Source organism: Maylandia zebra, linkage group LG20 (assembly GCF_041146795.1).
Source record: "Maylandia zebra isolate NMK-2024a linkage group LG20, Mzebra_GT3a, whole genome shotgun sequence".
Classification (NCBI taxonomy): Eukaryota; Metazoa; Chordata; class Actinopteri; order Cichliformes; family Cichlidae; genus Maylandia; species Maylandia zebra.
Window position 1 is genome coordinate 9199854 of NC_135186.1, and position 26117 is coordinate 9225970.

Sequence of the window (26117 nt, forward strand, 5' to 3'; positions counted from 1 at the left end):
TAATCTGAGCCCTACAGTGTACTCTACATTAATGCACACATTTGGGGTCAGGTGATGCTCTCACCTCCCACAATGCAGCTGTATGCTGTTGTGACCTTTCTTCTATGATTTGCGCGCATGTTAAATATCTGTTACTTTGGAAGGAAAGGTTTCTGGTCTGGCTGCTACACACACACACACACACACACACACACACACACACACACACACACACACACACACAGCTGCTTTACTGACCTGTATGAAAATATTTTAAGCTGACTTAAGTGTGCATAAATGGGCCCTGTCCTCCGAGCCCTGGAGTCTCTACACAATATTTTATTTATTTATTTATTTATTGCTGTGTCTTACTGTTTTTCTGATATCTTGCATTGGTGGCGGCAGAGAGCTGCAGAAACGAGACTATCTCTCTCCTCCAGAGCTACATCCCGTTATATGAGAGGAGAGAGAGAGAGAGGTGACCATAGGCACCGCACTGCCGTCTGTTCTCACCCACAATTCCTCTGAGCAGGAACCGGCTAATTTGTGTCATCGAGGCAGAGAGAGGGAGATCCCGAGGACAGGAGTGGAGGATCCAGCAGAACAAAGCGGAATAATTGGTGCATTTGCGGCACACAGAACTGGAAAATTGGATTGTATTTATCTTTTCTCGATCTTTTAGACTCCACTTCCCGCTTCGTCCTGTTGCGTTGCAAGCCCTCATTGTGGCCGGAGTGATCTCCTCCTTTTGTGTGGCTCTGCAGTTGTTTATTCACACTCCTAACTTCTGCCTCCTGTTTCTGCAAATAGGAGGTTTCGTTTCTATTTTTCTCGTATCTGCCTAAACGGAATGAATGACAAAAACAAAGGAGGTTGATGTCCACAACTCTCCGACTCACCTCGTCTTCGCCTCGCCCAAGGAACGAAGACTCCATCTCCGGCAGAAGATGGAAAGCGGAGGCGGGACGGAGTGCTCGGATAGCGGGCAGATGCAGCACGCGGTGCCCGGTCAGCAGCCCGAATCTGCGGACCTTTCTGCCGTGCTGTCCGCTCACACTCCAGGCCAGAAGAAGAAGATCAACCGGGCCCCATCTCCGGCGAGACCGAAGGATGTACCCGGGTGGTCGCTCACGAAGATCCGAGGAGGGATTGGGACCCCGACCCTGAGTGTCAAGCCAGGAGCCATTCATCTGGGTAGCCGCATATCCAGGCGCAGCCCCGTGGGAAGTCTTGCTGGGAAGGACGGCAAAGGGGAGAAGAGTGGTGGCGGAAAACCCGCCGGCAAATCCTCCCTCTCTGGTGGCATGTCCTCCAAGGGCTCGGCGTCCAAGGCCATCAAAAGCACCGTAGCGCGGAGGAAGGTGTCGGACGCCAGCATAGGATCCGATGATTTATCCAAGGATTCTGGATGCGCCCCGGGGAAGCTCTCCCCAACCGACAGCAGCTCCGAGCTGTCGGACTGCGCCTCTGAGGAAAACAAGCTGTCCACGGACGCTGTGAGCAGCGGCGCCGAGTCGAGGAGTAGCAGGGGCGGCGGGCCGGAGTTAGAGAAGCCGCTCAGGGATGGCGCGTTGGCGGACAGAACCAGCCAACAAGCTGCTGCTGCTGCTAAGACCACCTGCTCCTCCGGAGAGAAGGACCGGCTCTCCACCGGTATCGAGACGGGAGAAGGGAGCATATCCCCGGGCGAGGAGCGATCGGTCACCTCATTTGATAGCCGGGTGCCCGCCAGCACATCTCTGGCTTTCTCAGACCTCACAGAGGAGTTTATGGACAGCATGCACGAGGAGTTTGTCAGGGAAATAGAAGAGCTGAGATCTGAGAATGATTACCTCAAAGTAAGTTCGGCATATGTCAGCTCGTGTTTTTGAAGTTGCTTAACCTACATAGTGCTTCACAAACAGGGTTTTAGTCTTTTTTTTTCAAGCAGTGACACCAGATTTTGCATGGGTTCCCATGAAAAACACTCCTGACGTTGGTCACATGCATACACCTGGCCTATTTAGCAATTTGACGTCATTGTCATTTTTCATTCCTTAAACAAATCATCTTTCTGTCATACTGTTTTATTCCAAAGTCTGCCTCTAAAAGTCACTCTGACCTGCTTCTCACTGTGTAGAGATTCCTTTGGATGCCTCCCAAGAGTACTCACTACAAGGATGTTGATGTTATAGAGAGTCTGTCTGCACCCCTGGCCACGCATGAGCACAACATGCTGCTTCCTGGTGACAGAATAGGTTTCTGATAGAAAATCTGCAGTTGCAGAACGGTGAAATACTGTAAATGGTTAACAATGGTGTGCTTTGGATTGAGATTTTGCACTTGGTGTTCATCACTTGTGCTTCGCATGTTGGCACAGTGGAGGTACGGTTCATTCTGCTGCTGTATTCTGCTTTGCTCCTAAAGGCATTATTAATAGCATTGTATTAACACAGAGGTAGAGCGCTGTGTGATTGCCTAAAGATTCTCAACACCTAAAATGTGGAAGTAAATATGGAAATCCTGCAAGTTGTGAATTTTGAGTGGGGTTTTCCATAAAAGTGCAAAACTCTTATATTAAAAAAGAGAAAAAGATCCTCTACTGGCAGCATCGGTATCAAATTCCTGTTGTCTGTCAAACACTAAAGCATCACTCTTGAAAACAATAACTAAACAATTGTTGCATTATCCCAAAGTACCTCAGCTCACAGGAGGATTTGATTTCATCAGTGTTTTTGATAGAATAGGCATCTCACAGCTCCCACAGTACATCTGCAGGCAGTGAAATGTATTATATACATCGAGCTGCTGGTCAAGCCTCCCTCCAGAGTGATTGATTAAGGCAAGGATCAGCTAGGGAACATATCCCCTAGCACTACCTGGCAGTGACCAGACAAGCCAGTGATTGTCAGACATTGATTGCCTGTGGTAATTGATTAGCAGCGCTTGTCTCTAAGCAAAAAGCACTTTCCCCAGGAGTTTCTTTAACTGTTGGGGGTGTTTTGATCTTTGGTTTAGTTTCTGGTTGCCCACTCCTGGTCCCCAAAATACTCCTTTCTTTTATCATTAACACACGTCATCCTAGTTGGTGCATATTTGGTGCAGTGTGTGGCTGCTGACGGAATATGGGGCATCATATCACATTGGACCACGGCAAAGCCCCACGGGAGGGTTGGCAGTGAAGTAAGTCTGGCTGTGTGTGTTGTTGCAGCTGCGAGGAACACCTGGTTAGTGATCAGACGATCAAAACAACATGCTGCAGAGGCATCAGGCTCTCAGACTTATCATAAATCCTTGCTGTAATGCTCAGTCTCCAGTTCCTTCTCTTTGTTTTCCACCGCTTCAAAATTCATCTTTTTTTTCCTCCTTCATGCTTTACATCTCCAGCCTGCCAGTCTTCCACCGCCATCCTATGAATATGCAGACTCTTTCTGGGTGCCGAGCTGTTTCCCATTCAGCTGGTAATCACCGTAGGAGATCAAAACAGTTGGCAGCTGTTTGAATCTCATTAGTGGCGACTTTATACCTTACTGTTTGTGTTTCTGTTGAAGCTACAAAAGAATATCTGATTAGATGTTTCACGTACCGCGCACGCAGCATTACTGACGCCTGTACTTACATTCCTGCTTTCCTACACCATGAACATACACCGTCAGGTTGTAGGTGCCATGCTGACAAACAGTTTGACAAATTGTTGAACGCACTTTAGTCACCGCACGCCTTGTCAAGGGGGGAACTTACGCTCAGTACAGTTGAATCATCATTCAAGTCCACATGCTGTATTTCGACACAATAAACCAGGAGTAGGGACGTGCTGCTCTTCATGTTATGCCTAACCTGACACAGTTTCACAAAGAAAGACGAGATTTTCTGGATTTAATTTTTAGGAATGTCCGTCCTGTGACTGCAATTTAAACAAACAGATGAGCATCTGTGCAGCTTGTGCAGATGGCTGTTTTCACTTACCAATTAGGAGTAATTTAAATTGTAAAAGACGACCTTGGTGGTAGAGTTAAATAGTTGAAAACATAGTGGTAATAAATGCAATGGTGCCTTCAATGAGTCATTTGATCATTTGTTATGATCCTGAAGGCTTAATCTGAAAATAATAATAACAATAAACATACAGGATCTATGTAAATATAGCAAATGTGATAGAAATGCACAGAATAGCAGCTTGATCTGCTGCCTAATTGCCTAAATGAACATAAAAACCATACAGATCCACTATGTTTATGTTTTGTGTTTATATTTAATTTATGTTTAACTCCTCAGACACAAGGTGTTGTATAATCAGGCCCATCGTATCACCCAAAAGAACACTTTGCTCTGAGACTGGTTCCTCTGGGATTTAAAAGTAGAATGGGAGGCCTTCAGTTTTCAGGCCCCTCTTCTGTGAAACCAGCTTCCAGTTTGGGTTTGGGAGACAGACACTATCTCTACTTTGAAGGTTAATCTCAAAACTTCCCTTTTTGATAAAGCTTATAGTTTTGGCTCTGTCAGGTGACCCTGAATCCTCCCTTTTTAAGGCTGCACTTGTCCTAGACTGCTGGGGACTTCCCGTTATTAACCAAGTGTTTCATCTTCACTCCTCTTTTTTCTTTTCACTCACTCTGTTTTTACACCGCTCCACATTTAATCATTAGTTATCATTTATCTCTGGCTCTCTTCCGCCGTGTTTCGTTTATCCTGTCTTCGCCCTCTTACCCGGGCTGTATGTGACAGATGGCCACCCCTCCCTGATCCTAGTTCTGGGAGGTTTCTTCCTGTTAAAAGGGAGTTTTCCCTCCCCACTGTTGCCAAGTGCTTTCTCATAAGAGGTTGTTTGATTGTTTGGGTTTTCTCTGTATTATTGTAGGCTTCTTTATAGAATAGAATACACATACGAATGTAAGAATATGAGAGTCAGATGAAAACCTGACAATGCCACTCTCATAAAGCTGGGACAAAATACTGAGAGCAATTAGCTAAATCACCTCGTACACAACTGACAACAAAATATGGTGGGTTTCAGATTTGCAGAGCCAGGTAGGGAGGACTGTTATCACAGCAGATGTGTGCACACACTCATTTCTGACATTAACCACTCTGACTCACTAACATGACAGCTGATTGGTTGATTTCTTCTCCTGACTCGCTCACATGACAGAGACCTTCTTCACTGTTCTTCTTTAGTTAGCTGTGAAAAGCAGGTCAGTGGACCATCTCTCTCCCTCAGTCTCAGTCTCTCACCACATTAACTTATGATTCCCTGGTTTCGTGTCCTCACTTCCTCACTCTCTGCTGTCATGTTTTATCTCCCTCTCCATCTAGATAGTTTTCACGCTCTGTTTTTTTCCCTATCTGATTTTTCTTTTCCTGTTTCCCATTTACATTCCCTTTTATTGCTTTGCTGTTCTTTCATTCCTTTTCCTCTCAGTTTCAGAATTTGGGTTTTGTTCTTGTGTCTGCTCTTTCCCTTTGATTCTTTTTCATGCTATTAACTTGTGTGCCACTCACAGAAACATTACTAAATCCATCCATTTTACTTTACCTGCTCACACGGTTATGATTCATCCTTGTACAGTTTAGTGCGTACGTAGTGGAGACGCAGGCACACACTGCTCACCTTGCTTTTCATATTGTGCACATAGTAAACATACAGACACACAAAAATACACATGCACACACACCCGCACAGCTTGTTGTTGCTGCACTTGGAGCTCTGCAGGAGCTGACCCACATTCTTTACTGTAGTAAGTCATGACAGCACTACTATTACTACAGCCGCTCATACTCATTTGGCTCATTATGCTAACACATCACCCACACAAACACGCTCATACTTAGAGGCAGGGATTTTTGCCAGCACACGTTCATTTAACAGTTCTGTAAGCACATTGTCGTGCTTTGCCGTAAAACAGAGTGACCTAGACTTTCCTTTTTTTATGGGGTGTGATACTTGATTTCATTGGAAACACAGACAGAGCTGCGCCTTAAATATGATTCAGAAGTGTGATGCAATTCATGCTGTCAGGCTGAAATGAATAATTCATCTGCATGTGACTAAAACGGGGGTAGATAAAAACACTGGTTTGAATGAAACATTTATACTGGTCTGTAGTATTTGTGAGTTGTATTTTAGTGCAGTCCCACACTATCCAAATGCTCTGCTTAGATTTTGAATTTTCTTAATCCACAGATGCCACATCCTGGAGTTTGCTCCAAGGTGTGCTAATAGCTATACCCTGACCTTTGGTCTCCTTAGCACTACCTTCGGAGTGAGGCAAAAAACAAGAGTACAGTTCACTGTCATATTATCTTACTCGGTCATGCAGTTCTCTATTTTGCATGGCCCCTTTTATCTGATGTAAGAAAATATTGCAGAAGCTCATTTTAAGAGGACACTGATTGTTATGCAATTATGAGGGTGATAAAGAAGAAGATGTAGTCATACATGGCAGCAAGAGGTGATTGATGGACTACATTACGATGTTGGAAAGTTTAATGGAGTGATTTTCTGATGACAGTGATGATTGCCTTGCATTTATGACAAAAATCCTGTGTGTGCATATAATGCTGTCAGCTCTTTACAGCCACTTAGAGCCTGATGTTCAGTCAGAAGTCTTTACACCTTCTCCACAGGTTAACACTGGAGGAGTACTTAGCTATGTGTAAAAATAACAGACGCACTTATATACTCTCTCATTTTCACTGCCCCAAGGATGAGATGGAGGAATTGAGATCTGAGATGCTGGAGATGAGGGACATGTACATGGAGGAAGACGTTTACCAGTTGCAGGAACTGCGGCAACAGCTGGAGCAGGTATGTGGTTACAAAGACAGACTGGTTTAATGAGCCTGACTTATCGCAGATCTTGCAAAAATGACCTCGTGAAGAAAGAATTCCATTTATTTTACATCTGAAAAGCAAATTTGGGCTCCAAAAATAAATGCAACAAATGCTCTTTCCTGCCATTTTATGTTTTCTGCATTTCTTCTACATGCACATGACTGCTGCAAGGAACAGTGCAGTGAAGCAAAGTACTAGAGATGGATTAGACAGCTGATGCATAACATGATCTGCTGACATTGCCCCTGTTCCTCAGGCAAACAAGACCTGCCGCATCCTGCAGTACCGGCTGAGGAAGGCAGAACGACGCTCTATCCGCGTGGCCCAAACAGGACAAGTGGATGGAGAACTGATACGAACACTAGAGCAGGATGTAAAAGTAAGTGTTGGAGATTGAGCTGGAAATTAAAAGATGTGTGGACTCAAATGAAGTTGGTCTCAAAAAGAGTCAAGTGGAACATCGTTAGATGTCTTGTCTTTAATCCCAGCATCTCTAAGGTACTCAATAATAAAAACACAGCTGTCAGGTTTAATTAGCTAACGAGTTAATTAAACTTCTTCTACCATCTTTGATCTTTAGAAGTAAAATATACAGAGGTTCAGGCATTACACGCTCGACCTCTGGGCAACCACTTTCAGTCAATCTTGGAGAATCCAGCTTGCTGCGATTTGCCGTAGACTTGCATTCTTCAAAGCAATTGTTTCAAAGGCGACAAGATCATAAGTTCACTGCACACGGTTGCATAATTTTTGCTATGCAACGGTCTTCAATCACTATTTTTGTGACATAAGAGAAGATATGTTTGGATACAGTAATGCTTTCTGATGATGTGTCTGTATATGGAGATTCCTTTGACCCAGTTTTTGTCACACTCTGAAAGTCACAAAACTGCATCGAGTTCGAGCTTTTGTTTCTGAAGAATTTCCTTCCTTTTCCTATAACATGGGCTATCTGTAATAACCCACTTATACAGGCAATTAATTTGATTAGTCAGGAAACCCCCACCAATGATAAAATTGATACATTTTAGACACTATAAATGTGTCTATGTGCACAGTCTGTTTTGGTAGGGCCTTGCAGTAGCTGTACAGGAACACGGTGAGTTTAGGGCAAAGCCTTTGTGTGTGTGTTTTGTCACACTGACCCTGGACTACCGTTACTCTGTGCGAAATTTATAGCATTCCTCCAACATTTTCCACGTGAAGGACGACACAATGAGGGCTTTTTATCCTCTAAGAGAGAGAGAGCGTGCAAGAGAGTGAGACCGTGGAATCACTCTCGAAGGGCTTCCCGCCCGCTGCTGCTGTCTGTCTCTTAGCTGCTGTATCACCATCTGGTTGTTTTGGAAGGAAGGAGGGAAGTGAGGACGGAAAGAGGGAGGGATGAGTGTACATCCTGTGACTAAAAGGGAAGGGGGTGGTTGGTCAGTGTTTGAAAATTCAAATTGGCCAATGAGAAAACAACTCAAAGGCAGAAGGGAGTCCCTGTTTGAATTCAGTGGCCAGTTGTCATGTTTAGAAAATGAGAGGGGAGTGATGGCAGGGATGATGCATGGAAAGACTAAAGCTTGAGGGGGAAAATGAGCTAAGTCTGCATCTGTTGATTGCATCAGCAAAGGGGTATCGTTAACACAGAAAGCTGAAAAAAATCACACTGCTGGGAGACAAGTCTGCCCTCTCTGTGTCTCTCTCTCACAACACATGGCTGATTGTGCCTTGTTGCCGACAGGGCCAAGGACTCAGATGCCAGGTCAAGTTACAACATACTGTTCTGCATGTGTGTTCGTGTGTGTGTGTGTGTGTGTGTGTGTGTGTTTGCATGCATTAAGCCGTGGCTAAGCTTCTCTTTCTCTAGTGTGTATCAGCCACTCCTCTGTTTATTCTGGTAGCTTCATTATTCGTATTTTAAAAACACACACTCTACCTACCCCTATGACTCCACTGTGATTAGGCTGTACTGGAAAACTTTAATCTTCACTTTGCTTTAATAGGAGTTAAAAAAAATTGACGTTGTTTAAAGGTTTTCAGTGTTGCAGATTTAAAAGCTCTGAATTTCTGACTCAGAGCATAAAAGTTTAATTATAAAAACAAGCGAAATTGTTTGGAGACTCTTCAACTTTGCCATTAACTAAGTCATAGAAACCAAAATCATCCAACTGTCTGTAATGTGCCATTTGTTGTACAACTAAATATTAGCACTGTTGTATTTTTGTGCACATTTTAGTAACCCTAAAGTTGACATCAGATGTGTGAAAATAATCAAAGGACATTTTTCAATTGGAAAATGTTCATAGGTTTGAGTGGAGTATTGCCTCAAAAATGAATGCACAGTTAATTAAGCAGTAAGATGCACAAACATCCCCCAGTTCATCCCCACAGTAAAAGTAAAAGTATGGCACAATGTACCGTTTTAAAATGAAGCAGTTTTCTGTATTAATTTTTTAAGGATTTTTTCCCATATTTTTAACCACACTGAATTTACAAATACTCTGTTTAAAAATCAATAATTTACTGACATAAAATTACTTGGATATTTTCCTTTTTTAAATGAAATCTCTTTTAGTACCCTTATAATGGTTCATCGTAAGGGGATGCATCATAAAGTTTTACACAAAATCTACCAGTGTAGCAATGGTATGCTGGCGTCAGTGTTCTTATCCTTTAATAAGCATGAAGTCCAGAAGGCCAGATTCAAAAAAGCCCAGTGTTTTCATTTGTACACAGAAGTGCATTAAGTAGTAGCTCTATACTGCCCCTTTCATAGTGCAATGTAACATAAAACTATCAGTTTAGATTGAGTGGCTGTTGCTCCATAAGATCAGCTAGTGATCCAAGTAAAGGGTGGTAAGTCCCTGAGGCTTTGCAAGATGGTCATAAAATAACTAATAAACATTCACTGATTCACCTTTTTAAATTACTCAACTAAAATCAAACAATACAAGAAAAAAGCTCCACTTTGGTTTTCACTCCTTATATGTAAGTTTCGTTTTGACAGCGGGTTGAAAATACATGTTTCTTTGCATTTACAGTAGGCCTCACAAAAGCTTGGTGCAATGCCAAACAGCTATCAAGTATGACAGTCATACTGATTATCTTAAACAAGAGTAAACACGAGTGAAAATCTCAGTGCTTCTTCTTCTTCTTGCTCCAGAGAAATGTGCGAACTTATTGTATAAAACGTTTTATTGAGCTACGGTTCTTGTGGTTGACGCGCCCCAGTGTTTTTGCACTTCATGGTCCAACTTGACCTTGATTTGCCGAGCAGCTCTGCCCTGAGCTGCTTTGCAAAAGTAATTGGCTTAACTACTGTTGATGCATTAGATTCGATGACTCACTCGCATGCAAGTGGAAACAAATCAGCAAAAGTACTCCTCCTTTCCTTACTCTGCCTCTTTCAGTCTATTCTCAAGGCCTTTAGTTGTCCTTTAGGGAGAGCACGTGGGCTGAAAGTCAGATGGAAAAAAGTCAGAATGACAAGTGAAAGAAATGGTGAACTAGAAAGAGTGTGTCTTCACTCTAATGTGTTTGTCATGTGAATACTTTCTGACACAAACATGTCATTATGTACATCATGTGCTCTTATTTGTGCCCATTTAGAAATCTTGCGGGTGTCTGCTTGCATGTGACTGCCTGTTTTTATATGCGTGTTTGTAAGGGTTCAGTAGGTCTACAGCCATCAGACTCTCTATGAGAATTCCTGACATCATTTCCTGTCCTACTCACTCACTACTCTCATTCCCACAGGCAACAGGCATCTGGACACACAGAGGAAATAGTTGTTAGGATTCTCATGATGTTAGCTCATTGGTACTTCACATTTCCAGAAAAAAGTCAGTTATTCACTCACTTGTCTTAAGGGTGTGACTGTATCTGACTGTATCTCAAGTAGATTGTTTTAAGATGATTTCCACCTGAGAACAAGTAATATTTTAAAAGGATATAGTTTTAAAAGGCAAAACTTTTAAGGTGAACTTACCTTTTTCAGAAGATGAGTAGATTCCCTTTGTGAGAGAGATTTACAAGGTGTTTAGCATAGCTTAGCATTAGGCCTGGGCCTTGAACACTTCTTTTAAGTTGCCCAAATAAGGAGACACCCCTGCCCTCTGCAGCAGTGAGTGTAAATCGGGACAGCTTTACGGTGCTTTGTACAATATTTATGCTACATATGGTACCTGTGTGCAGTCTGTGCTCCCGGTAATGTCAACACGATATATAAAGTAGACCATAATAATTTGACAAATATTTATGAATTCTTTTTCTCGTTTTTCTCTGTTTTGTCATTTAGTTCAGTTCATTTTTTCCATTATAATACTTCCTATCTTTGTACCACACAGTAGATGTGTGTGTGCGTGCGTGTTAGGGGGAGGGTGCTTCCTGTAGATGTTCTTATAAATGCATTGTCACTTGGTCAAGAGTCATCCTGCCTCTCACTCATTCACGCATGAACATCAGACAGACTTCCAGCTGAGAGGAACCATGTTTTTTAAAAATATACTCAACTAACCACAAGCTATAACCTCAATGCATCTTGAAAAGTTACGGACTAGACAAGATGTCGTCACTCTGAAAGCCTTACACTAGTTCTCACAAAAAGACAGCCATCCAAACGCACACATGCTCACTATCATCAAAAGCAGCAGTGTACATTTATCTTATATCTTATTTGCATTGTGTGTGTGCTTGTGTGTGTGTGTGTGCTTGTGATAAAAATTTCTAAAGTGGGATTTGTTTTTACTGTTTAATAACACTGTGTGAGTTCCAGTAAAAATGTTCCTCTTGTGTTGCTCTCACATACACACGCACACAAACACACACATACTGTAGGAAGTTGCTGTTTCCATGCGTGTGTCACGCTTTACATTTCAGGAAGTTAACAGTAAAATGCTTATGTAGAATTATTTTTGGATGTTACAGAGTCCAGCAGAAGTGCTTATAGCAACAGGACGTGCCCTGTGAAGAACTACAGCAGCTTCAGTCCCACCCCTACTGAGCAGATACCTGTTTGTATGCATGCATTAATGAAAACATGGTTAAAAATGATTGCTGGTGATACTGGAGGCGAGATCACACATTCCCAGCATGCCAGCGACTGTGAGAATTCCTCACTTTTCACTACCTCTCTCCCTCCTTGTGGCTCTCTCTCTCACACCCTCTTTTCTAAGATAGATGGATCACAGCCTGCACAGCTGTCACAACACTGTCTGTTTCTCTTCTTCTTTCACACATAATGGTTTATATATAGACACGAAGCAGACCACTTGTGACGTAACACCCTCTAAGTGGGTACTGAAGGGCCAGAATGTTGGACGACTGTGGAAAAGGTCAGCATCGTGAACAGTAAACATCAAGACCAGGGCTACCTCTGTGTCACCCACCGTCTCCATCAAAATCAGGCAGTTCACTTGAGCAGACTTAAATAAAATGTGTTCTCCTCACCTTTACCTTGAATTATATTTGAAGTTTAATAAAAACAAATGATAGAGTCATATGGGATGTTTTCTTTCCTCCATACTGTGATAAGTTATCATTATCATGGTTGTGTTTTGAGGGCTGTAAATGATGACAGGACTCATGCAAAATGATGCACTGATGCAACATTAGGCTTTTCGAAGCAATAGTGAAGATATCCACTTTGGATCACTGAAGGCCTAGAAATATAAATAACTGTCCTTTTAGATTGAAATAGTTAGAACTGAAATAGTTTTTGTCTTCCAGTCTGTAATTCAATTCAAATTCATATTCAAATTTCAAATTAATGACCTCATATTATCTTTAAACACTGGGACTGACTGAAGACTGGTCATTCCCTAGACAGCATGTCATCGTGTTTACATTTATTAATAGCTGCTGTTTCCTGTTCTCACAGGATCAAATGTATGTTTATCCAGCTACGTCAAAAAAGCCAGCAATTTCCATTGAATATACTGCAGTTATTTGCGTGGCTTTTTATTGTATCATATTATGTGTCAAATAAAAAATCCGACTGTTTAATTACTGCATGCAAACATTCAAAATGGGTTACCTGAAATGAAATTACAAGCAAGCAGCGGTGTTTTAGATAGCTTTTCAAAAACACTCCTTGTTTATATGTGCTGCTACAAGCTTATTCAGCATTACTCTGATCCAAGATAAACTGATGGGTTCAGCTTAACAGTAGGCAGTCAATAATTCTACATAGAGCCACTCTTTGTAAGCATATTTCAGAGCTCATTAAAAAAAACAATGCGCTCAACTCCAAGGCTGAGTGTTACAGTTTCACTAGAGTCATCGCTCCCCGACATGAATCTGCAGCGATTTCTAAATTGGTAAATGGAAGGCTGAACCGCTGCAGAGTGCTGATGTAAATAAAACTACAGACTGAACAATTGTTACTGTCATATTTTTACATTAGCAGAAATGGTTATGTTCCTATTTGATTTGACAGCAGAATGGCTATAGCGCTGGAGTGCAGGCAGACAAAGCAGAGTGAAGTGGCATTCAGAAATGGAACTGTGAATCCCACACATGTTCAGCACTTAAAAATTCAAAGTTGGAAAACAATGGACAAAGCCAAAGTGGTTTAGTAACTGTGAGTGATTTCAAAGACCATCAGGACTGACTGAACCTGTCGGTCGCTATCTGAACCACGATATTAGCATGAGTCTTATTTTAATTTCTGTATGCTGTGAGGTAGAACAGCTGTAGATCCGAGGTCAGTACTCAGTCATGTTTTCTTGGAAATTAGGTGGTGTAACACATGTAAATCCTGTTTCTTAAAGAGCTACGTGTGCGGTGTAGCAGAGTACATTATCATCCATTCAGTTCAGGTGATTTCTTACCAGCTAGCATAAAATCAAGAATGAGCTTGCCTAGGGACCCTTTTCCGTTAAGCTCTGGAATTTTAGTTAGAGTAGGTTTCAAGAAAATGTTTGGTGATAGGCTCATTGTAGCAATGTTGGAAAAGTTTTCTTTCAGCTGTTGAGCAATTCAAATATAGCATGCCAACCTGCTAGCACGTAAACTAAGGATTTTAGTGGAAGAAACAGATGAAGACATTTTGCTTAAGCTGTTATTTCTCATTGTCATTGCCAATAATGGCCTCCTTCACTTACATTAATGTCTTGTTCCAGTTCTGGTTAACAGCTACCAAATGCAAGCGCACCACTTTAAACCAACTCCAGATCTTTTAGTTGTTTAATTGATCAGGTAAAAATTAAAGCACTTGCCAGACAAAGGCTCAGTTAATTTTGTACCTCTAAACCAGGGGACTGGACATAGAAATTGCTGTAATTCCTAAACAGTTAATGCAATGCTTTAGCTAAGTCCCTGAATTAAAGCTAAAAGACTTATTTGTTTGATTTAAACGCAGTGGTGGTGTACAGAGACAAAATTACAAAAAAGAAAACCTCAGACAATAAGAGATATGCGGTAGAGCACAGCAGGAAGCAGGACCCAGGACAGGCATGGGCTGTGATGCATCAGATTATCATAACCTGCACAATTCTCAGATGAGTGAAAAGTGGTGCAACCACACACACACACACAACACACAGACTTTACATTACTGAGCTGGCATGTAAAAGATCATTTTGTTATCTGCACTGGGCATTTGCATTATCACAAGCAGTTCTGGGCTGCAGTGCATGAGTTAAAAAAGAAACATATTGAATAAAAGAGTTTGTTCATGAGTTGAGGTAAAGACATAAATTATATTTTCTTTATCTGTAAATATATTTTTACAAGATTTCTGTAAATTATTAACTGATATATAATTTGTCATAATACCTTTTTTCACCCTTCACCAACACAGATAAGTACAGTATGCACATGCTCAACTTTTTGCCTTAATATAAACCCACAGATAACCTGCGTATGTCTAAATTAGACTGATCTAATTTTTTTAAACCGCTCTTTCAAGAGGCGAGTGCCAAATATTTTTTTTGTATGCTTTGTACCTCAGGATAAGAACAAGTGCATGCAAATACACACACGGCCACGTAAACACACACAAGCGGCTGCACATAAAACCCCTCTGATAAGATCTACAGGGATAGAGTCGTTGTTAAAGAGAGATGTCCGTTATGGAAAGAAAGCAGCTGTGTGTGTGTTTGTGGAGAAACAAGACTCCAGTTGTTAAGCGCAATCAAACACAAATAACCGCACAGTGTGCATGAAAAAAAGAGTGATTGGGTGACTAACTGCCACTTGTAGAATGATGTGACTGTTTCCCCCCTGCGGCCTGATTTTCACCCTTTTCTGTAGGTTTAATGCTTTTCTTCCACACCTCCCTGTCACACACTCGCTCCTTCATTCTCTAACACATGCACACATGTATACACACACACACACGCGCGCAGACACACATCTTCTCAGTCAGCTGACACCCTGACTGAATTCTAATTACATCCTATGGCTCTGTTGCTGGGTAAAAACCACAGCTTCAATGGTATTAAATTCCTTCACGTTTCCCTTTAACATAGAAGAACAGTGCAGCATTTACTGGGAGTCAAAAGGCTGACGAAGGAGTGTTAATGAAGGGGACAATATAGAAGTGAGGGTGGGAGGAGGAACAAAGGAAGGGGGAGATGGATAAGCCATAAATCTGTGTGTGTGCATAGTGAAAAACTTTTGGGCTTTGTGTTTTTTATATATTGTTTTTGCTCTAGCTTAGGGATATCAAGTTCTGGTAGCTCATGCCTCAGACTGTCCTTTAAGTATTTTTTTTTCTTTCTTTTTTTTCTTTCTTTCTTTTTTTTTACTGTGGGCTAATTTTACAAAACAGAGATTTCTGTGATAGACAAAACACATTTAATGTTTGTCTATTACTTAATTACATTGACGAAGTATGAAGGGCCATGGGAGAGGTTTGCATGGGTAGGAAAAGTTGTAAAACGTCTGAAAATAAAGTTAAAAGTCCAAGATTTTTGCCCTCCTTCACATTTTCCAAAGAAAGGGCAATTCTGGTCCCAGGCCTTATGTTTGACACCTCTACTCTAACTAATCAACTAATCAACTCTAAGTCTAACGGTCAAAAGTTGCTTACCACGGTATGGGTGTACAAATACAAGGACATGTTATATAGAAATATAGACGTACGCAATACTTTTGTTAACTCCCTTGAATTAAAGAGTTTGCATTTCGGTCACATCCTGATTGACTGTTGCAGCATTCATAATGATGATGTATAGAAGCAAAACTAGAAAAACTGTGTCAGTGTACAAATATTCCTGGATCCAGCTGTACAGTACATTACAGTTTACTAAATGTTCAATAGCTAACTGGTTAGCTTATATTGGTATATTTTTTTAACCAGCCCAACATGTGAGGTGACTGAAAATGAACAGATAGACAGACAGCAACAAAATAATATTTTCATGTTAATAACTTTTGTCTAAAATAAAGTCTCTTCATATAATAATAAGATGAGAGATGCCTGAATAAAGTTCAGAAAAAAACTTAAAATAAAGACTTAAAATGAGTTGAATACCACTGGAACTATTAGAAACTACACACACACACACATTTGAGCATGAATTGGAGCATGGTGGAGCTGCGAGAGCATTTGGATAGAGTGAGGGTACAGAGGGGCATTGTGCATCCTGGCACCAATTCAAACTCATCCACAAAGACACAGACGTAAAAAAAACACATTCAGACGTACAATTACAAACTGTGTTCAAGAGAGTCGTTTCAAACAAGCAGCGAGACGCACTGTACCAGTGATGCTCAAACAGACACCTGATACACACACACACACACACATTTACAAAGTGCACAAGCAGACAGTCCGTTACATGCATTTATAAACTCTAACAGGAGTATTGTTGAAACCACATAAATCCACTCTGACTAATAGTGGTTCCACTGGTGCTGCAGCTTCTATTCAGATATGCACTATTTACACTACAAACAAAAAAACACCTCTATTTTTTAAAACTCACACCTGCCTGTCTCACAGCTAAATATTAAATACAACGAGTTCATTGATAACAAATCATTGAAGCCTGCACCAGTTAACTGCTAAAATGAAAAGTGGTCAGTATAAACTGTTAAACCATTGGAGACAAAAACCCTCATCCCACTAGATTAAATCAGTATGGAGGTTAATGGGGTTTAAGTGCATTTTTGAACTACTGAGTGATGATTGAACAGATTTTCCCCCGAAACACTAGATGAAGTCTTTTACTTAGTTCCCAATGGGAACCATTAAAGTTTAATTTGATCAAATGTAATGCAGCCTCTTAAAATAAAAGCCCTCATATTTAGTTTGAATTGAGCAAAAAGCAATCAGTTTGAAGGTGAAATTGATATTTATTAAAGCAAATGACCCCTTTTCTCTGCACAAGCTCATTTTTTCTGTGTTTGTCTTCTTTAATAACCAGCGATGACTGATTAAATGCGATACAGCGATCTGTCCAGTGGAATAGTTTTTGCTCTTTAGTCGGGGCTTCGGCTCATTAGCCTCTGGTAATTTTCACTGCTAGATAATTGACAAACCTCTATACTGAAAGCCATAATTGGGATTTGACTACCTTTTATTTTTTGCAATTCTTCACAGTGTTTTGTGCGATATCATACTTTGTGCAGACATTTTTTTATGAAAAAAATGCTAAAAAGTCTTGATTCGAGTGTTTGTGTGTTACTGCTGACACTGATAATTTTGGGGTTGTATATTTGATTTTTGCTGTCAGTTTATTCCCCTTTCTATCCTGATACAACAAACAAACCACAACACATGAATGTGAATGAATATGGGACAACAGAAAAACAGCCGTTGACATCAGTATATTTCACACTTTATTTTCAGACCTTTCGATATTTATCAAATACCAATCATCAGCTGATATATCACTGGGCCCCTATGCAAACTCTTAACTGGCTGTGTAAAGACTATGACGTGAATACTGAATACAGTGTTTCGGGATGATGTCGGTGTGTAATTTTGTGTATTGTTTCCCCAAAACACATTGAAGAACCAGTTTTGCATCGGTGTTGCAGATCAGGGCACTCTTTGTTTTTCAGACAGCAAAACGCTGCTTAATTCAGCTTCATGCAATGCAAGTTTGCAAACTAGACAAATTTATTTAACTCGCCTCATTTTAGAAGTTGTTCTGATTTTTAATACTGTAACAGCATGATAGCTTTACTAAAACCGCAATGCAGTTGTCACATGGGATTTAAAAAAAATTTTTTCCCCCAGCTGCTGGTGTCGACTTTGGTGTCACTCTCTGACATTAGAAACTTTTAATGAATAACTGCCCTCAGGGCTTTGGTGGTGGGGGAGGCAGTCCGGGGAGGGGGGCACAATCAGACTTTCATGAGATCATTTTATGTATAAAAGATCAGTCCCTGCTAGGCTGCTATTAATTATCTTTTCTGGTATTATTATTGAAAAAAAAAAAGTCCCCTCATCATTGTCCCCAAGTAGTGCCTGTATAAACTTCCTCCTGATGTATAATACACTCTTAAGTCTCAGCCCAAATAACAAGTATTTAACTAGTTCTTTTTTTTCTCCAGCACTATTTTAATAACATTTCTGATATTTGCATAGCCCAGATGTTCTATTTTACCTGAACAGAGATTAATAACATAATAAGTAACCTCCCTCAACCTTGGTGAACTTACAATCCGAGATAACAACACTCTGGGGTTCCTTTTGGAGAAAAATATGCATTTATACACACATTGCTTGAAACTACTCTTACCCTAGATGTCTGAATTAAATGGATATGACTTAGGTTTGCTACAGCTGAGAATATTTTAAGTACACACCACAGTATGATTATGTCTGTAACTTTAGTTCCTTGTTAGGTGTTTCCTAGGATCATGGATCATGCCCTAATAACTTGAACAACACATTATTCATGTTATGTGGATATTGTCATTAAACTGAAACGATCCGATGAAGATGATAAGGTCTTGAAGGAGTCTATGAATGGATGATTTTAGCATTTTAGCTAGGCAGCATAATGTTGTTATAATATCTGATAAAGCGAACAACCTGCAGGGTCCTAATATGTGTCTGTGTGCCCAAATACCTGATCGTGTAAAAGAAATTCTGAGGCAAACGGACTTTCATGCATGATATTTAGGTATCATTGTGACGACTGACGCACTGAGCTAAACTTCCCAACCTCTACCCCTCCATCTTCCCCTCACAGGTGGCAAAGGACGTGTCCATCCGTCTCCACAGCCAGCTGGACAGTGTGGAGAAGAAGAGGAGTCGTCTTGAGCAGGAGAATGAGGAGCTGAGGGTCCGCCTGCAGGATCTGGAGGTCGCTAAACAGGTCCTGCAGCAGGAAATTGACAAGGTAGGATCAAAACTTTGCATCTGAGTCAGGAGAGGCCAAGCTGCAGAAGCCATGTACTGAGAAACCATTTAAAAAAGGTTTGCCAGTTGAAGTAGATTACAAGACTACAAGTTAAGATGTGTGTTTGTTTAGGTTCAGACTTGACTAGAAATTTCATTTAAACACTGAGGTTCAGGCAGATCCCTATTTAGCCTGTCGTGGATTTGGGACCTTTGAAGAAAACTGTTTACTGTGCTCAGTTTGTCTTGAAGCCTCCAGAGAGTCTGTTCTTTTCTGGTGTTCACTTCCTTTCTGCCACTCGGCTGCAACTCTAGGGACTTTTTTGTTATACTAAGTGTAGCCAATAAAAACTGTAATGAAAAGGAAGAATAGAAACTGATGTCAGGACTCGGTGAAGTGAAAATAAACATAACAGAGTTGATGTTGCTGCCCTTTTTTTTTAATGGGAAAAAATACGAGTAAGTGTATTTGCACATAGATTTGGTCTGAGAGAAGCGTAATGTGAGTGAAAAGCAGAAAATGAGGCTACAGTTCTGCATCCAATTCCTCCCTCTTTCTGCTTATTGTCTCTTTTGCCAATGTCTAATGGTCTGATGGTCACAGCCTTGGCTCAGGACCAGGTCCCTGATGTGGCTCGGGTTGGGATGGATGGCTGGGTTCCTGGCAGGGGATCTGGGTCTGTCTGCTCTGGTCTGGCTGGACTGTGTGTTCCCTTGGTACAATTGGGCGTTTGCTGTTTGTGGATTGAAGGAAGATGGCTGGGTTTCATCACCCTTCACCTGGCTGTCTTTCAGATGAAGTGTAGTGGTGCATCCACTACAGATGATATACACATACGTACATTCTGAATAGCTGCTTCTTGTCTATTATATACATTTCCCCTTGTTTTTTCTCAGCTCCTGGAGGTATCTTGTACTACTACTACAAGTTTGCAATATTGCACTATTTACCAGCCTCTGTTGAACTACCATTAAATACTACTATTAAACTGAAATATGTGTAGCACTGTGAGATTTCATGCCACTGTACAGATGTCAAAAAATCTTAGTTGACCTTCTCTAAAAAAAAAAAAAATAAAAAAAAAAAAAGGTTCAGTGCAACTCTGCCAGGTGAGGCTTCCACAAGTGGGGGGTGTTTAAAAATAGATGAACAGTTCTCAGTGAATTTCAAATAGCTTGCTTGCCATCCCCATCCCTAACATCCACAGTGATGGAGATGCAACACCCTAATATCTCAATGATTTGATTTATATTTCCAGCCCTCACCAATGGTTTGATTTAAAGACTGAGCTTCCTTTGCATGAGTCTGTGGAATAGATTTTTATATTGTAGCAGTTTTAATTGGTAAAAGTATTATTGGTTTGTTTAATATCCTGCAAATATGAGATTTTGTTTGAAATCTCATATTGCAGTTCGTGTTTTTCTTTACTGTACATTTTGAATGCTTTTCCTTCAAAACACAGCAGCTCTCGAGTCATCTGAATAATGTAATGAGTCATAATGAAAAAATTCACAACCCTTTGTTTTCAGTTATCAAAATGTCAGTTTTCCACAAAGCTTAATTGTTGGCCATTAGAAATGGATACAACCGGATGCTAATCTTGTTGCTATGAAATTTCTTCCCTTGGAGTTATAATTGTTATTTATACTGTCATTTTTTAAGCACAGGCTTTAATGTTTTACTTTTTACAATTAAAAGATCCTGATAGTTCCTGGTATTTGGAAGAAAGCTTTCATCCATCTAAAGCAAAATAGCCCATTGGCTATTGTATTATGTCACCAATCATACACTAAAGCAGAGCTACAAAGTCTCACCAAGTGGAAAGTACCATGGTTATTTCTCACCTAGCACAGCAGGCTGTTGACTGACTGGATGCCTGATGTGCTATGAACTAACATGGTTTCATAAGCCTTGTTTTGGGACTGCTGTGCAGAGTCATGCTAACCCTTCAGTGAAGGGAGTTCTTCACATAGCTGATGTGATTCAGAGAGCTGTGTTTGTGTGCATGTTCATCCACAAAGGAATGTCTCACTCATCTGTGTTTCACCTTCGACTGCACAGTACAAACACAAGAATTCAAGTACATCACAGAAAAGAGAGTGATAAGAGCGGCCGCCTTTCAGAGAGTGATAAAATATACACAGATATGCACAAAAAAATTATACGGTGAAGATAAACACACTGGACAGAAAGGGATTTAAGCACACAGACAGGAGTGCATGCAGTCAGTAAAGGCCTTGGTATTTCACAGCTGTAAATTAAGTTTGTGAATTATTGATTGTGTGGTGACTGCAGCCCACGGTCTGCACTGATATCGATATTCTTTAAAAAGAAGAGCTGTGCGGTGCACTGGCTAGACCTTTACTGTGCTGCTGCTGCTGCTGCTGCTGCAGGCCATCAATACCAAACTGGAAACAGGAGGATTAGTTTCTGTAGAGTAACAGTTTTAATGATTTAGCTACATAAACAGAAATAATGTCAATTAGAAGCAGACAAACATGTAATTTGATTGTTACATCTCGTTTGAATTGTCAATATTCTTTTTTAGTTTTTGCTTTATATGTATCATGTGTTGCTATAAATGGTAAAAACTATACATTAGAGGTTGGACTTATAGGTAGGTTTCTGTATGCGCATGTTTTTGTATTATATTAATATAATAAAAACACATTTTTAGCAATCGTTGTCAATATGCTTATAGGCTGCTATCATTTTTTAGTTTGCCAGTTGCAGAGCGAAAAACAATGATAGAAACAAGCACCGCTGTTGCATGTGTGCTTTATATTATCATTGCCAAATCTTCTCTTATATGCTAGTCTTTGGCAGTTGTGTGTTAGCCTTAGGTACATTCACATTATTAATTGCAGTATTTTACTTATATGTTTGTAACATATTAGTTTCACTGACCGCAAATGATGCCTCTTTTATGACATACTTAATACTTAATCACAGCAGGTTTGGATGGTGCACTAGTGTTATTATGTTAGCCTTCTCCATTTGGTAACTTGAAGGTCAAGATCTGCCATATTTTAGAAAACTATGTCAATTTTGATATAGGAAGCAATGTCATTTATGCATAGATATAGACTTCATTAATCCCACACTGAAGAATTCCAGATTATAATTTATTTTATTTATAAAGAGTGACAAATTTCTCAAACCCTTTGGTCCAAACCTCCAAATGTCAATTTGGGTTGAAAAGGCCACATCATAATATTTCCATCGCTTTCATAATTACATACCGAAAAGCCTTGTCTTGATTCAAACTGTGCATTTTTGTGGAGAAATTAAATCGTTCAGTTGATTTTTCGTGAATTTGTCTCCTATCTTATGTATTTTTAGAAAATGGTTCATGTAAAAGTTAAGTAAGAATTTTAATAGTTGCTAGAGTCTGACCGATGTAGGAGTTTGAAGACTGATACTGATACCAATAGTTTCTGATTTAAAACTCTGATATTACATGAGCCGATTTTTTTTTAATCCAGATAAAACAAAAACATAAACAGATTTCCCCCAAATCTGTTACGCATAGTTTATTATTATTATTATTATTATTTATTTATTATGTTGTGCCCAAATCTACTCAGCTCAGATGATTGTTGTGTTTGCGGCGTTCCCAATAGGGAAGTTTGCAGAGTGCTCTCTGGTGTAAAAATCAAGACTGAAATGAAAACTCACAGTATAAAGTGCCTTGAGACAACTGTTGTTATGATTTGGTTGCATATAAATAAACATGAAGTAAACCGAATTAAAAAAATCCTTTGAAGGGTCGGGTCCAGAAGGGCGCCCAGTGTAAAAACTGGAGCTAAAGCTAATATGCGGATGCATCCATTGTAAATGTAGGAATGGCTGATAGTTAATTATCAGCTGTTATAAATATCAATACTAATAGATCGGAAAATAGATAATATTGGTTGATATTATATTAAATCAGTTGCCTCTCTTCTACAGATGTATACGCACTGTTAGACAAACACGCGTAAAACACAATTAATTTAGTCAAACAAGCAGAAGGGCAATGTTTTCTATCATTCATTTTCTCCACCCTTGTTTTCCTTTACCCTCATCCCTCTCTCACAGCCCGGCTCTCCCTTCCCCTCCTCCATTGCACCTCTGCTCTCCTCCTGCATCTCCCCATTTGTTATCACCTTCTATTCTTCCTGCCTCCCTCCCTTCCTCCTCTCCTGCTGCTCCCATAGAGACGCAGAGGAATGCTGATGCAGGGATTTCTTTTTCCATCTCTCTCCTCTCTCCCTTAAAATTTCTCCTCTGTCCAGCTCCTCCTGCTCCTCCTACTCAAGCCAGTCCGCCCCCTCTCCCTCCTTCATACCAAAGCCCTCATTCCCTCGCTCACTCATACCTCGCCTTTTTTGTCTTGTTTCCTCCCCTCCTCTGCTGCTGCAATCTTCCCTTCCCTCTCCAAAACCCATCGATCCATTCCAGCTGCTTGACCTTTGACAGAGGCAAGGTCAGATGTGATGAAGGGAGGAGTGGGTTAGAGTTATCGGATGTTAGGGAAGGATTGATTGAAGGAATGTAAGAAAGAAAAAAAATCATGGTTAGAAAGACAATAAAGCTGAGGTTGCAAGAGACTCTGTCTTTTGAATACAAGCCAGCCTGTCATTCAACCAGAGACCTTCTTTCATTTTACTTTCCTTCACACTTTATTTACGTCTTCTTTGTAACAATCAACAGAACAAGCAGCTCTTGTTTCTGGTTAATACCATTTATGCTGTCTGGATGTTGTCGTTCAGTGAGCCACTGTATTCACTGTAAATAGGTACTATCATTATAATAACACCAATTTACTGAATTTTAGTGAGTTTCTGTTTCGCTTAGTGAAGGGCAAAGGTGAGACGGATGAGAAGAAATAAAAGGACACTGACCTTGTAATGCAGATATCAGCAGATCAACTTCTGATACTGCCTGGAAGTATTTTGCATTAACAGCATATCTGTCTGTTGGTTTAGGTGAAGGCATAAATCTAAAGTTTTGCCACCCTGGATAATACTCAGTTCTTTATTGGCTCTTTTTTTGATAAGGAATGTATCCATGTTGCAGTGCTGCTGTGCTCCTAGCACCAATCCAGAGCTGTCTTTGTTTACAGAGTGCAATACAAGCTGACCAAAAGAACACAGAAGCTCCCTTTCCAGCCATGGCCACTCTGCCCCAAGCTGCTTAAACACAAAGGAGCAACATAGAGCTGAAGGTGAAAGATGAAGAGGTAGACAGGCGGAAGGGAGGTGAAACTGGGGGATACAAACAGCATAGTTCGTTTGTTGATTGGTTGGCTGAACCTGTATATTGGAAGAAAAGAAGAAGACATAAAACAAAGAAATTATGGAAAGGAGGATAAAGAAGAAGAAATTAGGGCAAAAAATACTGACAGAAAGAGGAAAAGGGAGATGATGAGGAGGGGGAATATACCGTGTGGGTGGGGTCTTGTAAGGAGGGCTGGCAGTGGAGGAGATAACAGCCTTAATTGGAAAAAAAATCCTCAGTGACTGGAGGGTGAAGAGAGAAATGTGGCATGTCATTTCTCTTTCTGGTGCTTGTTTTTATTCATTGTGCATTTCTCTCTCTCTTTCTTTCTGTAATTGTTTCTTCCTCAGATTTACCCACACACACCATTACCTCTCTGCATGGGTTTAAATCCCATGTTTCCCTTGAAGGTCATTCAGCAGGGATCATACTCCCTTTCTGTGAGAGTGTGTGTGTGTGTGTCTGCATATGTGCATATGAGGGTTCAGAACCTAGTTGATGATGGTAAGGGGACTTCTGTGTATATGGGGACCTACACATTTATATAGTTGATATGTTTTCTGTCTGGCTTAATGAAGGAGAAGCAGAGTGGTAAGTACTTCTAATCACAGCCTGTATGTTTCAGTCCTGCAGGGCTGTTTCCTTTTTGTTACTTTTAAATGCCCCTCTCCACTCACTCTCTCTAATTCCCCACTTACTGCTGAAGGAAACTGTTCCCTGTTATTCCTGTCTTTCAGGAAGTGCTGCCTATTGTTTGCAGCAAGTTGAGGGATGTGGGGCAGGGGTAGCCAGAGACTTTGGAGTGAGCTTTTGTGCCTGTATGTGAGTCGACGTGTTACTGGGGATGTATTTGTGTCAATACGGGCTTAATATCTTAAATTTTAGTGTTTTGTCTGAAGATAACCTGAAACACTTGTGGAAACAGTGAAGCACCCAGCAGCACTATATTAATAACACATGTTAGTCATTTTTTAAAATGTATTTATTTACTTTTCCATACCAAACAAGTCACGACACTCCATGTCAGGCCAACAGTGAAAGCTGTGTGTTGTCTTCAGGGACACAAGTGTTGTTAAATGGGTCAGAGCATCAAAGTGGTCCACATTTGAACTTATCTGGGTCAGAGTGATTGATTAAGGTGAAGATAGGCTTAGAGAAAAATCAGTCACATAACCCCACTTCACACCTGAAACAGGGTAGTGTGTGTATATGTGTGTGTGTACATGTTTAGACATCTTCGTGAGGACAGAAAATTGGCATACTGCTATATTTATGGGGACCAACAGTCACTTATGGAGACAAAGTTCCTGTCCCCATTAGCTTGAAGGGATTTTTGAGGCTCAAAATGTGGTTTTAGTGTCAGGTTTACAATTAGGTTATGGTTATGGTTAGGCTAAGGGTCAGGGTTAGGCATTAATTTTTGATGGTCAGGGTTAGGGTAAGATAAGATAAGATAAGATAAGATAAGATAACCTTTATTAGTCCCACACGGCTAAGCGGCTAGGGAAAGCATTATGTCAATGAGATGTCCTCACTAAGATATGAAAACGAGTATGTGTATGTGACTTAAGGAAGACAATGAGATGAAGAAAAGTTTTGGTGAACACTTTCAAAAAAAGAGTAAAATGATAGGCGATGACAGTCTTTCTGTGAGTGAGGAAACCTGTTTACAGTGTGTCAGGATGCTGCAAGGCGTAACTGAGTTAGAGCATAACACAAGACTAGAGCGACATAAAGAGAAGCGGAGAGACTGAAAGTAAAAGGGAAGAGAGAGG

General features: G+C 40.5%; 1 protein-coding gene across 2 annotated transcripts in view; it reads left to right on the forward strand.

Moving 5' to 3' along the window:
• Window positions 1-453: 453 nt before the first annotated feature.
• Window positions 454-26117, forward strand: part of mtcl2 (microtubule crosslinking factor 2) — an 89015-nt gene continuing 63351 nt past the window's right edge. Inside the window, exons 1-4 of one of the 2 annotated variants that reach the window (XM_004553988.3) lie at window positions 454-1817; window positions 6662-6763; window positions 7047-7169; window positions 18931-19080. In XM_004553988.3, the coding sequence (XP_004554045.3) occupies window positions 834-1817; window positions 6662-6763; window positions 7047-7169; window positions 18931-19080 (1359 nt within the window). In that variant the 5' untranslated portion in view covers window positions 454-833. The remainder of the gene's footprint in view (window positions 1818-6661; window positions 6764-7046; window positions 7170-18930; window positions 19081-26117) is intronic. The other variant, XM_004553987.3, reaches the window with a different exon arrangement.